We start from the raw sequence: 12,159 nt of genomic DNA on the forward strand, positions 1-12,159 counted from the left end.
CAACCCCACTCATGGTAATGGCCATGAATGGTCATGAAGTTGAAATGAGAATTGATGGTCAAGAGTAATTGAAGTAAATTCCACCCTTCAAGTAACCCCACCACACCACCATGATCAAGACCATTAAGACCCATGACCAATGTCATGAAGAGCCTCGTAACCAAGGTCATGAAGGGCCTCCTTTACTCATGATGCCTCATTACCACTCTTACCTCATGGGTCCCACACACTAACAAAATAATTAAATAAAAGAAATGCAAAAGCTAATTTTGAAACTTAATATAGATTTTTAATAAAAAAACCTAACAATCCCCCATAAGTTTCAAAATTGCAAAAAAGGACTCGTGTTGTGACTTTATTAGACACTAAAGGACACATCATTGCAGGTGTCTTTCGGACTTGAACCTACACTAGGTCTAATGAGTCGCGCTACAGTGTACGGGTAGAGTCAGGCTCCTTAAACCTTTCCTCATTAGTGTAGCTGACCGCCCCATCATCCATGTCCCAAAGGTCGACTTTTGGAGCTACCTTTTATACTACACATTGGACTTTTGAACCGGCCATGTCCCTTATCTTGGATTCATGAATGTTTAAAGAACTCGCTTATAAGTTCTCATTGGCGGCGGCCAAACCACCTACATCCACTTAGGTTAGTCTCTGATGTGCACCACAACTAACACCCCCCCCCCCCCACAATTCCTTGGGATTAGACTAATTAAGAGCTTTGCTCAACCTTACTCTTGTGGTAGTACTATTACCTTCATCTACACCCTAGAATGGGATAATTATAAATAGTAGTACTGACCCGGTCTTCCCATGACTTCGTTTGTACCCCTTGAACCTAATTCAGGTATTTAGCCTCTTCACATAGGTAGGATATCCATCATGTGACCCAAGGATTAGGCATTAACCCCATTCCTATAGATGCAATATACAAGTTTTTGACAGACATAGCCTTTGTGAACATGTCAGCTTGATTCATTTCTGACTTCACATAATCGATAGCTATCATTCCTTCATCTATGTACTGTCACACAAGATTGTGTCTAAGGCGTATATGCCTCCTTTTACCATTGTACACCTTATTCTTTTTGAAAGATAACAAGATGTTAACATGGCTTCCCTCCACATATCAAGTGGTACATTAGAACTCAACAACATAGAATTCATCATCTCTTTGAGAGATCTATTTTTCCATTCCGCTACCTCATTTGATTCCGGTTGGTAAGGAATAGTCGTTTCATGGATAATTCCACTTTCTTCACAAAACTTATCAAGATTAAAATACTCAGTCCCTCTATCGGTTCTAAGTCTTTTAATCTTCTTGCCAAGTTGATTTTCAACTTCCATTTTGTAAGATATAAATGCCTTTCTGGCCTCATCCTTTGATTTGAGCAAATATATCATGGTATATTTAGAATGATCATCTATGTAGGTGAAAACATAATTGTTTCCTCCCCTTGACTCATATGACTTATAGTCACTATGGATCAATTCCAAGAGATCACTCTTTTTATCCATAGTCTTGTGAGGCATTTTGGTTAACTTAGCCTCCACACAAGTTTTACACTTGTCCTTGGGAGATTCCATCTTATCGGTGATCATCCCTAACTTGCATAGTTTGGTGATATACTTCACACTACTATGACCTAACTTACCATGCCAACGAATGTGTCGTCCCCTTGTTTGTTGATTTTGCCTTCAACGGTCTTGTTTGAAGGATCTCCTCTGATGTTAACTCCATCAACAACCTCAATGGTGTTGTTATCGTCTTTGTTGAAGTCACCATCTCCAAGACTTGCCATGCATTGGATCTTTCAGAATCAATTACCTTAAACTTGTTGGGGTAATTGTATTACAAATTCTTCAAAATACAAAAAAAGAGTGAATTATTGCTTTCCAATTAGCTATGTTTTCAACTATTCTAGATATTAAGGTCTCGCCGGGAGTCGAACCCAGGTCGCTGGATTCAAAGTCCAGAGTGCTAACCACTACACCACGAAACCACTTTTTTGGAATGAATAGGCTTTAACCCATTCAAAGACCTTAACCCCCACATTTACAAATTGGGGTAATTGTTTACACTAGCAGGCAGTGCAATATCTTAGAAGTCCACAAAGCAATTGTGTGGAACAGGTTCTACCATGGAAGCTGAGTTCATAGCTTTAGAGAAGGCAGGAACAGAAGCTAAATGGCTTAAAAATTTAATGGCGGATATACCATTGTGGGAAAAACCGACGCCATCGGTATCACTACATTGTGATAACCAAGCGGCTATTCACTTAGCCAAGAATAAAGTGTACAATGGTAAAAGGAGGCACATACGCCTCAGACACAATCTTGTGCGATAGTACATAGATGAAGGAATGATAGCTACCAATTTGTGAAGTCAGAAAGGAATCAAGCTGACATGTTCACAAAGGCTATGTCTGTCAAAAACTTGTGTATTGCATCTACAGGAATGGGGTTAATGCCTAATCCTCGGGTCACATGATGGATACCCTACCTATGTGAAGAGGCTAAATACCTGAATTAGGTTCAAGGGGTACAAACGAAGTCATGGGAAGACTGGTTCAGTACTACTATTTATAATTATTCCATTCTAGGGTGTAGATGAAGGTAATAGTATTACCACAAGGGTAAGGTTGAGCGAAGCTCTTAATTAGTCTAATCCCAAGGAATGTGGGGGTGTGTTAGTTGTGGTGCACATCAGAGACTAACCTAAGTGGATGTAGGTGGTTTGGCCGCCACTAATGAGAACTTATAGGCGAGTGCTTTAAACATTCATGAATCCAAGATAAGGGACATGGCCAGTTCAAAAGTCCAATGTGTAATATAGAAGGTAGCTCCAAAAGTCGACCTTTAGGACATGGATGATGGGGCGGTCAGCTACGCTAATAAGTAAAGGTTCAAGGAGTCTGACTCTACCCGTACTTTGTAGCGCGACTCATTAGACCTAGTGTAGGTTCAAGTCCGAAAGACACCTACAACGATGTGTCCTTTAGTGTCTAATAAAGTCACAACATGAGTCCTTTCTTTTGCAATTTTGAAACTTGTGGGGGATTTTTTGGTGTTTTATAATAATCTATATTATTTATATATTAAGTTTCAAAATTGGTCTTTGCATTTCTTTTATTAAATTGTTTTGTTTGTGTGTGGGACCCATGAGGTATGGGTGGTAATGAGGCACCATGTGTAAAGGAGGCACTTCATGACCTTGGTTATGAGACTCTTCATGACATTGGTCATGGGTCTTAAAGGTTTTAAAATTCTAACTCTTGACATTCATTTCTCATTTCAACTTCATGACCATTCATGGCCATTACCATTAGTGGGGGTTAAGGTCTTTGAATGGGTTAAATCCTATTCATTCCAAAGAAGTGAATATGAGAGTTACTTCCCCAAGTAGTGGGGAGGTTAGGTCAAGGGGATTTATTCACATTAGTGGAGGAGGGACAAGCCATTGATTCTCCCCTTGTGAGGAGGTGTGGTTTGGGCCTATATAAACGTGTGCAATTGAGACACTCCTCACTCTCACATTATTTGTGCTACAAAGTTAATTTCTTTCTTTAAATTTGTCTAAGTGTTGTGCTCTAGCTTTTGGCTCCTTGAAGGGATTGGAAGAACTACCTCATCTTCTAGTTGGAGGTTGCTTTATTTTAGAGGTGGTGGTGCAAAGAACCCTTGGTAGTATGGTGCATCAATTACCTTAAAGACAGCACTCAAGGTGTGACTCAACCTCATTGATCGGTGGTTCGTTCGGTTGCAACTTCAAGCTCTCCGGATTTGCTAAAGATCTTCATCTCTCAATTGTATTGCAATTTCAGTTTTGTGTGTTTGAAGAATTTGTAATACTATTACCCCAACAAGTTTAAGGTAATTGTCTTTAAGCTTAACCCCCACGAATGTGTCGTCTCCTTGTTTGTTGATTTTGCCTTCAATGGTCTAGTTTGAAGGATCTCCTCCGATGTTAACTCCATCAACAACCTCAATGATGACCTAACTTACCATGGTAAGTTATTTGTCTTTAAGGTAATTGATGCACCCTACTACCAAGGGTTCTTCGCACCACCACCTCCAAGATAAATAATATAGATTTTTTGCAATTTTAAAACTTGTGGGGGATTGTTAGGTTTTTTATTAAAATCTATATTATCTATATGTTAAGTTTCAAAATTAGTTTTTGCATTTCTTTTATTTAATTGTTTTGTTTGTGTGTGGGACCCTTGAGGTAAGGGTGGTAATGAGGCACCATGAGGTAAGGGTGGTAATGAGGCACCATGAGTAAAGGAAGCCTTTCATGACCTTGGTTATGAGGTTCTTCATGACATTGGTCATGGGTCTTAAAGGTTTTGATCATGGTGATGAGGTGGGATAACTTGAATGGTGGAATTACTCAAATTCTAACTCTTGACCTTTATTTCTCATTTCAACTTCATGACCATTCATGGCCATTGCCATGAGTGGGGGTTAAGGTCTTTGAATGGGTTAAATCCTATTCATTCCAAAGAAGTAAATATGAGAGTTACTTCCCCAAGTAGTCGGGAGGTTAGGTCAAGGGGGTTTATTCACATTAGTGGAGGAGGGACAAGCCATTGATTCTCCCCTTGTGAGGAGGTGTGGTTTGGGCCTATATAAACCCAACCCTTCCTTGCATATTGTGTGCAAATAGAGACACTCCTCACTCACATTATTTGTTTTACAAAGTTCATTTCTTTCTTGAGTTGTCTAAGTGTTGTGCTCTAGCTTTTGGCTCCTTGAAGGGACTAAAAGAACTACCTCTTCTTCTAGTTGGAGGTTGCTTTATCTTGGAGGTGGTGGTGCGAAGAACCCTTGGTAGTAGGGTGCATCAATTACCTTAAAGACAGCACTCAAGGTGTGACTCAACCTCATCGATCGGTGGTTCGTTCGGTTGCAACTTCAAGCTCTTCGGATTTGCGAAAGATCTTCATCTCTCAAATGTATTGCAATTTCATTTTTGAATGTTTGAAGAATTTGTAATACAATTACCCGAACAAGTTTAAGGTAATTGATGCACCCTACTACCAAGGGTTCTTCGCACCACCACCTCCAAGATAAATAATATAGATTTTAAATAAAAAAACCTAACAGTTTCTCGCAACTCGTCCATGGAGGTTAACCCGAAGTTTGATATTCCAATTAGAGCAAATCTGAATTGGATTCATTGCCATTCATACTATTGTTGAGGAAATGATAATTCTCTAAGATCCAACCTTAATCGGACTTGGTAGCGAATCAATACCAAGCATCTTCGCACTGCCAACAGTATTAGCATACGTTTGTTTACCTTCAAGTCCACCAACCCGAGCCAGGTAACCTCCCTCCTCTGCTGGTTTCAGCCTCAGGAACACCAATTCCCTAAAGAGGATCCAAATTCTCCAGACCTTCTCTCTCCTCACTCATCTCTCCCAGCCAAAACCATTACTAGTTCTTTAGTTTATTCAATCTAGATTAAATCATTCCTCCAGTAGGACAACTGAAGGCAACAAATCCAAACAACAACCCAACCTGCTGCCCTCATAGAGAAAAGAGCAAACAGATTCACCCAAATTGAAAACAAGGTTGCTAAAGAGCATCCAACGCAAGTCCTATTTAACATACTCTGGCCACCCCTCAAGAGGAGCTGGAGTTTTGAAACTTATTCACTGCAGACTTTGCTAGATAGTCTGCTATAGGATTCACCACGCAATAACAATGCCTTATCCTCCACTCTATTCCCTATAAATACCAAAACAAGCCATGCCACTGATGAAGCACAAACCAAGGGATTTTCCTCAATGCATTACACTGCGAAAACCATTATCATTGAATCTCACTCCACCCATAGGTTTGAAATGCCATACTCTCAAGCCAGCACCACACCATGTAAAATATGGGATCAAAATAAAGCGTTCAGCCATACATTGGTGAGAGCCATCGTTCTAGCTTTTCTGTTCTCCTACCTCAACTTGCTCAAGCAGCCCTAATCTTTTAGTTAAACATGTTAATTTCTTCTTAACGGTTTTAACTTCCTTTCTCAGTATTATTAATGATTTGCAATTTGATTTCCATGAAGCAACTGAGAAATTATTTTGAACGCGGAAGCTTCGACATCATGAAACATGAATTTCAACTTCTAATTTTTCTAATGTCCGAAGAAGTTTAAGGTCAACCAGTTATGGTCTTCCCCACGTACGCTCATATTTTAATTGATGAATGCTAAGTCAATTTTACAATTTTTATAAAATCATAGGGTTGCGGATTTATGGTAAATTCATTTTTTTTTTTTTTGTGGTATTAGTAAATTTATTATTTGTTAACATCAAATAGATTTTGTTTATAGATTTTAAAGTATAAATGCGTGGCTAGAAAGTAATGTTTTGTTTGTTTAGAAAAAAACAATTTTACCATCTATCGTATTTGAGCTGATTGATTACCAAGAAAAACTACTTGTGTTGCAACTTGCAACTTGCAAGTTACAACTTTTTCGTCAAAGCCCAAATCATAGTTATCTTCGTGTCTTTTCCTTTATATCTAATAAACTATGTTCTTCTTAACCAAAAAATAATAATAATAAAAAAATAAAAAAGCAATAATAGCTATCTTCTATTCTACGAAACATTAGAAGTATAACAACTCAAAATATGTATGTATGAGCAGGTGTTTTCTTGTGTTTAGTTTCTATTTTGAAAAGAAACCAGAGCTTTGCACAATCTTGAACACATTTTGAATAAATAAATAAATAAATGGAGTTCCCCCGCCTCCTTAAAAAGAAAAAGGTAGGGTTTTCCTTAAAAAGTGGGAGATGGCATCAGAGCATAACCCCCACTTTGAAACCCTAAAAACTCAAAGTTTCTTCTTTATTTGTTTTGTATTTTTTTGTTATAGAAATTTGTTTTATTCTCTGCAATCATATATGATTTTAACACCCAAAAACAATGTAAATACATAGAAACATGAAAAACTGTATGTTACCAAAACATGGGAAACGAAATAGAAACATTATCATACAAACCCTAAGTAGGCTTGTAAATGGATCGGATTCGGCTAAGATACTACTATTCCTAGCTATCAAATCCGATAAACAAAACTATCATTTGCATCCAATTTTACATCTAGCAACAATTTATAGAAGGCATCCAAATTTCGAATCCGGAACTTTATCAGGTATTTAATTATCCGATCTAATAAATTGTCCCATTGCTAATTGTCGATTGTCATTTTTTTTCATTTCTTATTTCTGATTTTAATTTCTGAATCCAATATCAGACTTAGGGGGGGGAAATTAATGTAATGGTTTTTCTATAGTTTGACTAATTCACTATGGATAATAGATGGGGTTTATGGTGAGATCATAGACTTTAGTGAATGCCAAATGTCACTTGATGATATACCATTTAAAATTTAAATTTTTTATTTTTAACAAAAAAAGAAAAGTATTTTTTTAACCGGATATTATCCGATGTGATAAGCAATTATCCAAATCTAAATCTAGTTGCTTACTGGACGGATAGAAATATTTTCTAAAATAAAATTTTTGAATTTTCCAAACCCTTAAACAAATATGAATGCAACATCGAAGGCAATTTTCAGCTACCCATTTACAAGTCCACCTCTAAAATTTCACCAATCTTTAATTTAATACCATTGAAATGATTTGACTAAGAACATACAATATTCATACATTAGACTAGAGTAAGAATAGTGAAAATTTGGTTAGGTTTCAAGTTGTAGAGCCAATTCCCTTCTTAAAGTATCTAACCCTAGGTTTGATTATGCCATATCTTTTAAAACCCAAGTCCAATCCTAGTGGCCGAATATGATAATCCTAATTAATTGTGATCATAAAGAGATATCAACATATAGCTAGCTTATGAAAAAGACTAATTCCATTCTACCAAAAGAAGAAGCCTAATTTCAAGTGTGTGAAGTATGTCATGCAAATTAGAATAACTTCAAGAGGCAGATCCAATTGACAAAGATCAAGACCCATAAGTAAGTAAGAGGTCAAAGTTTCCCAATTAAGATTTAAAATAAAAAATTCCAAAGCTGAGTTTTTGGCTTTAAATTAGTGGACCATACAAAGAAATGAGTTTTCCTTCGGGCGAAATGTAGTTGGATTTATAAATTTAACTGGTCAAATCAAAATTTTGTGATAGTGGTATGACTGGTGTCTATAATAGTTCAAGTTCCCCACATCATTTGGTTTGCTTGGAAAGAGAGTTGTTTCTTCTTCAAATCTCCATCCCTCAACATCTTATTCTTCACTTTCATTTCTCATCTCTAGGCCTAGCCGGTGCAATGAGAAAAGAAAATTGATCTTAAAGAAACGAAAAAACTTATCCATTCACCGTAGAAACTATTGAAAAAAAATGAGTGAGGACAAAGGGAGATGATATTCACACCTCCACAGATAAACACCCACTTATACTCTCTCTCTCTCTTCCTTGACCATGGTGGGTTTTTCATATACAAATTTTGAAGCATTTCACATAGTACTGATGTATAGTCCACGGATTTTTTTATATCAAATCATTGAATCGTCAGTTGTTAGATTAAGCTAAATCATTAAAACAACTCTTCCTTGCTCTCGCACATAGAGAGCAGCTTTTGACTTAATAGCTCGCAATCCAGGCTCTGATTTTCGTTCGTCTGTTCAATCAAAACCTTACAAAAGTCAGTACAACGTGATGCATGCTAAACTTTCAACATATATTTTATTTTCTTAAGTTTGAAAAACATTTTGAGAATAAAACAAAGTTTGATGGTTTCAATTGTTTTTCTAATATATACACAAATTTCCCTTAAAATATTAATACATAAAATTAAAATTGATTAATAGACCTAGAAAATTATCAAGAAACGTATAAAACATCCAACCCCAAAAGGGATAATTATTATTATTATTAGTAAAACATTAATATTTCGCCAAGAACTATCTGTGAAGACTGGTTGAAATTGAGCCACAAAACTGTCTAGAATATAGATTTTTGGACTAGCCTGAGAAGAAGACCCATAAGGTATGATTTCTACCTCCTTTTTTGACTTTGCATTCAAAAGGTTGAATATAGTTTTAATTAGTTCTACTCTCTTTAATTAAACTATCATAAAGAATGTGTTTCATGTGTCAAAAACTAGTAGTTTAATTGAGAGAAATTAAACCTGAAGATGTAGATTGTAAAACTCCAGCTCCCCAGATGAAGCAGAAGATGAAACACTAAAAATTTCAAGACCTTCTTCCTCCAAATCAAGTAAAACTTCTGAAAGTTTATTTCTCATGTTCTTTGGTGCACATATCTGAATCATAACTTGTTTTTCATCAATCTGACTAACCGAAGCACTCGGTATTGATTTACGAACAATCCCTTTACTTTGATTATCCATTCCACCAGTTCTACTCCCTTTCTTATATACACATGATAAGATTTCTTGTTTCCTTTGCTTCAGCTTTTCAACTTGGTTCTGCAACTCAGGAATGTATTTAAGAGCACGAGAAATTGTTGCAGGAATGCTTAATTGCCTCTGTGATGAACATAAAGCATTAGAATAAGCATTAGAAACTTGGAAACAAAAACATAAACCAAAGCAATTATATATATAACAAAGTCAATTATGTTACCGTTTGATCAATTCCTGGAAGTGTTGCCCTAAGAGAAGCATAAATATTGTTTAATTTCTTCCTGCGATCGCGTTCACTGGCGTTGTGATTCTGTTTCTTGATTGAAACTTGATCACTTCTAATAGCACTTGAAGGAATGAAATCCATTTGAGGTTGCAGAGAAAGGAATTGAGAAGATGAAGATTCAAAACCTTGTGTTTCTCCAAAACTGTGACTTAAGAGAGGGTCTTTGCCTGTCCATGTATTCTGGCCTTGGCTCATCATATGTTCTTCAGAAGCCCACCCGTTGTTAGAAGAATACATACGAGGTGACAAAGCCAACATGATTGTATTTCTTGAAAGAGATTGATTTTTGATTCAAAAACTAAGGAGGTTTGATGGTGAGGAAGTAAGATGTGAATCAACCACAAAAAGCATTTATTTATATATGCTAATGATTGACCAAGGTGTCTTCTTCATTAAAGAATTAAAAAACTCAATGGAAATATTAAAAATGATCAGAGATTGTTTCTTTTGGGGAAGATCTATATATTGATTTTTTCATTTTGTTTTGATAGTTGGTAAAGCCATGGAAATTCTTTGTAGCCTAGATGTTGGTATCTATCTTCTTATTAAAATAAGATGATATTTCCTCCACAAAACATTTGTTTGATGTGAATTGACTAAAAACAAAATTTGGACTCGGTGTAATATATATATTTTTTAATATAATCTAGGGTTGACAGTCATTATTTTTCTTTTCTTTTTTGGAATTGAGGTTTGTCTGTCCCAGCATAAGTGCACCTCAACTACATCCTTATTTAGGTTTATATTTATTAAATCTATTCGAGATTTCACCTTGACCTTTGGAGATTCAAATTCTTATCTTTGTTAATAGTGAGATGAGATTTATTTTGTCTTCATGTGCATCATTATTGGAAACTACACTGTCATCGTCTATAGAGCCCAATCAGCTGACTTTTTCTCGAATTGATTGCACCAAAGAATGAAAATCGTCATCACATCGCATCATGTTGTATATGCCACACAAGCCATGAGAGAAAGATGGTTCTTCCTTGCCTTTGGTCATCCTTTTGATCTTGTAGTACAAAGCCTCTTCCCTCCATATATGGTCAAATCTCTCTCTCCCCTTTCAAATCCGACTCTTATTCCATTCTTGGTAGGTGTCTATTGATCTTAAAGAAAGGAATAAGGGTTTTAGGTGAAGCAAAAGTACATCCATGATCCATCTAGGATCAGTCATCTTACTATTATATCATGTCAATGACCTCATATATTATACCTTGGTACTTCGGCAAACACTAATGATCTCATATATTATACCTCGGTACTTCGGCGAACACCTGAACTTCGGCAAGAGATTCTCCTTCACTTTGGGTTGAAGGAGATTTAGTTGAATGGTAGTACATGAGGAAATATAATATATAGAATTGACCAATGGTCTAATGTCATTGCTACCCAGTCTTATCGGCAGACGATTGTAATTTTATTTTCCTTATTGAGTTGTTTTATGTAGTCTTGAAAACTTCCATTCCTTAATTCATTAAGTCAAATTTTGATGCGTAAAAGAGCTTAAATCCATCCTGATAAAGAATTACAAAGACTATCTACGATGATAGATAAGAAAAGCAAGATCATTTGAATGATTCCCCAACGAAGCCACCAAGAAATTATGCTCTATTGATTCTAAAATGAATTAAAATTGATATAAAAGATTAAAGGCATAATGTACTGAATGACTTTGAAATAAATTCTACCATTGAATTTATTTAATTAAATTTGAACTGTTTACAATGGACGTTCCAAATTTAGTCCTACCAAATTTAATGACAAGATTTCTATGAGGATTCAGCCAAACAATTTACATGATCGTTCAGCCACCACCTTCTCGAGATCAAATATCTTTCAAGATAATTTAAGATTTATGCCGAAAATTTTTAAATTATGACATATGATAGTGTAATACTAACAGTTACTTGCAACCACTTATTATAAATCAAATAAGATATATTGTATAAGATCTTTTTTGAATTTTTATTTAAAATTTAAAATTTTTATTTTATCCCCTCATACAAGACAAGGAATACCACCCTTTGAGACATGAAAAAGGCAATTCTGATATAGTTATTGAATCAATAAATTAAAAAAAAAAAATATATATATATATATATATATATATATATATATATATATATATATATATATATATATATATATATATATATATATATATATATATATATATATATATATATATATATATATATATATATATATATATATATATATATATAGGAAAGCTCATAGATTTTGACTCCAAAATTTAGAAAACATCAAAACGACAAGTATATTATTATAAACACTAAATACTACCATTGATTTCGCATAAATTCTATAGAATTGGATAGACTATGTTTTTGACTAAATCAGTATTCGATTATTGTCAAAAAATTTAAAAACATTAAAAAAAACTGATTAAAACTTATGAAAATTAAGTCAAGAAAACCAAAATGACAAGAACTAATCAAAATTAAACTTTG

At 35.1% G+C, this 12,159-nt stretch overlaps 1 protein-coding gene and 1 non-coding gene across 2 annotated transcripts; both read right to left on the reverse strand.

The window, feature by feature from the left end:
• Positions 1-1,934: 1,934 nt before the first annotated feature.
• TRNAQ-UUG (transfer RNA glutamine (anticodon UUG)) lies at positions 1,935-2,006 on the reverse strand. Its single transcript has one exon. It is a non-coding gene; the product is annotated as a tRNA-Gln (tRNA).
• A 6,562-nt stretch (positions 2,007-8,568) lies between these two features.
• LOC149001918 (transcription factor ORG2-like) lies at positions 8,569-9,883 on the reverse strand. The gene is made up of 3 exons (XM_089136583.1): positions 9,620-9,883; positions 9,163-9,522; positions 8,569-8,652 (listed from the first exon to the last, which is right to left on the reverse strand). Exons 1-3 carry the CDS (start codon positions 9,881-9,883, stop codon positions 8,569-8,571), a joined length of 708 nt encoding a protein of 235 aa, XP_088992709.1.
• Between the last annotated feature and the right edge of the window lie 2,276 nt (positions 9,884-12,159).

This window comes from Hakea prostrata, chromosome 10 (genome assembly GCF_041222555.1).
Source record: "Hakea prostrata isolate BN-2017 chromosome 10, UWA_Hpros_2, whole genome shotgun sequence".
NCBI lineage: Eukaryota > Viridiplantae > Streptophyta > Magnoliopsida > Proteales > Proteaceae > Hakea > Hakea prostrata.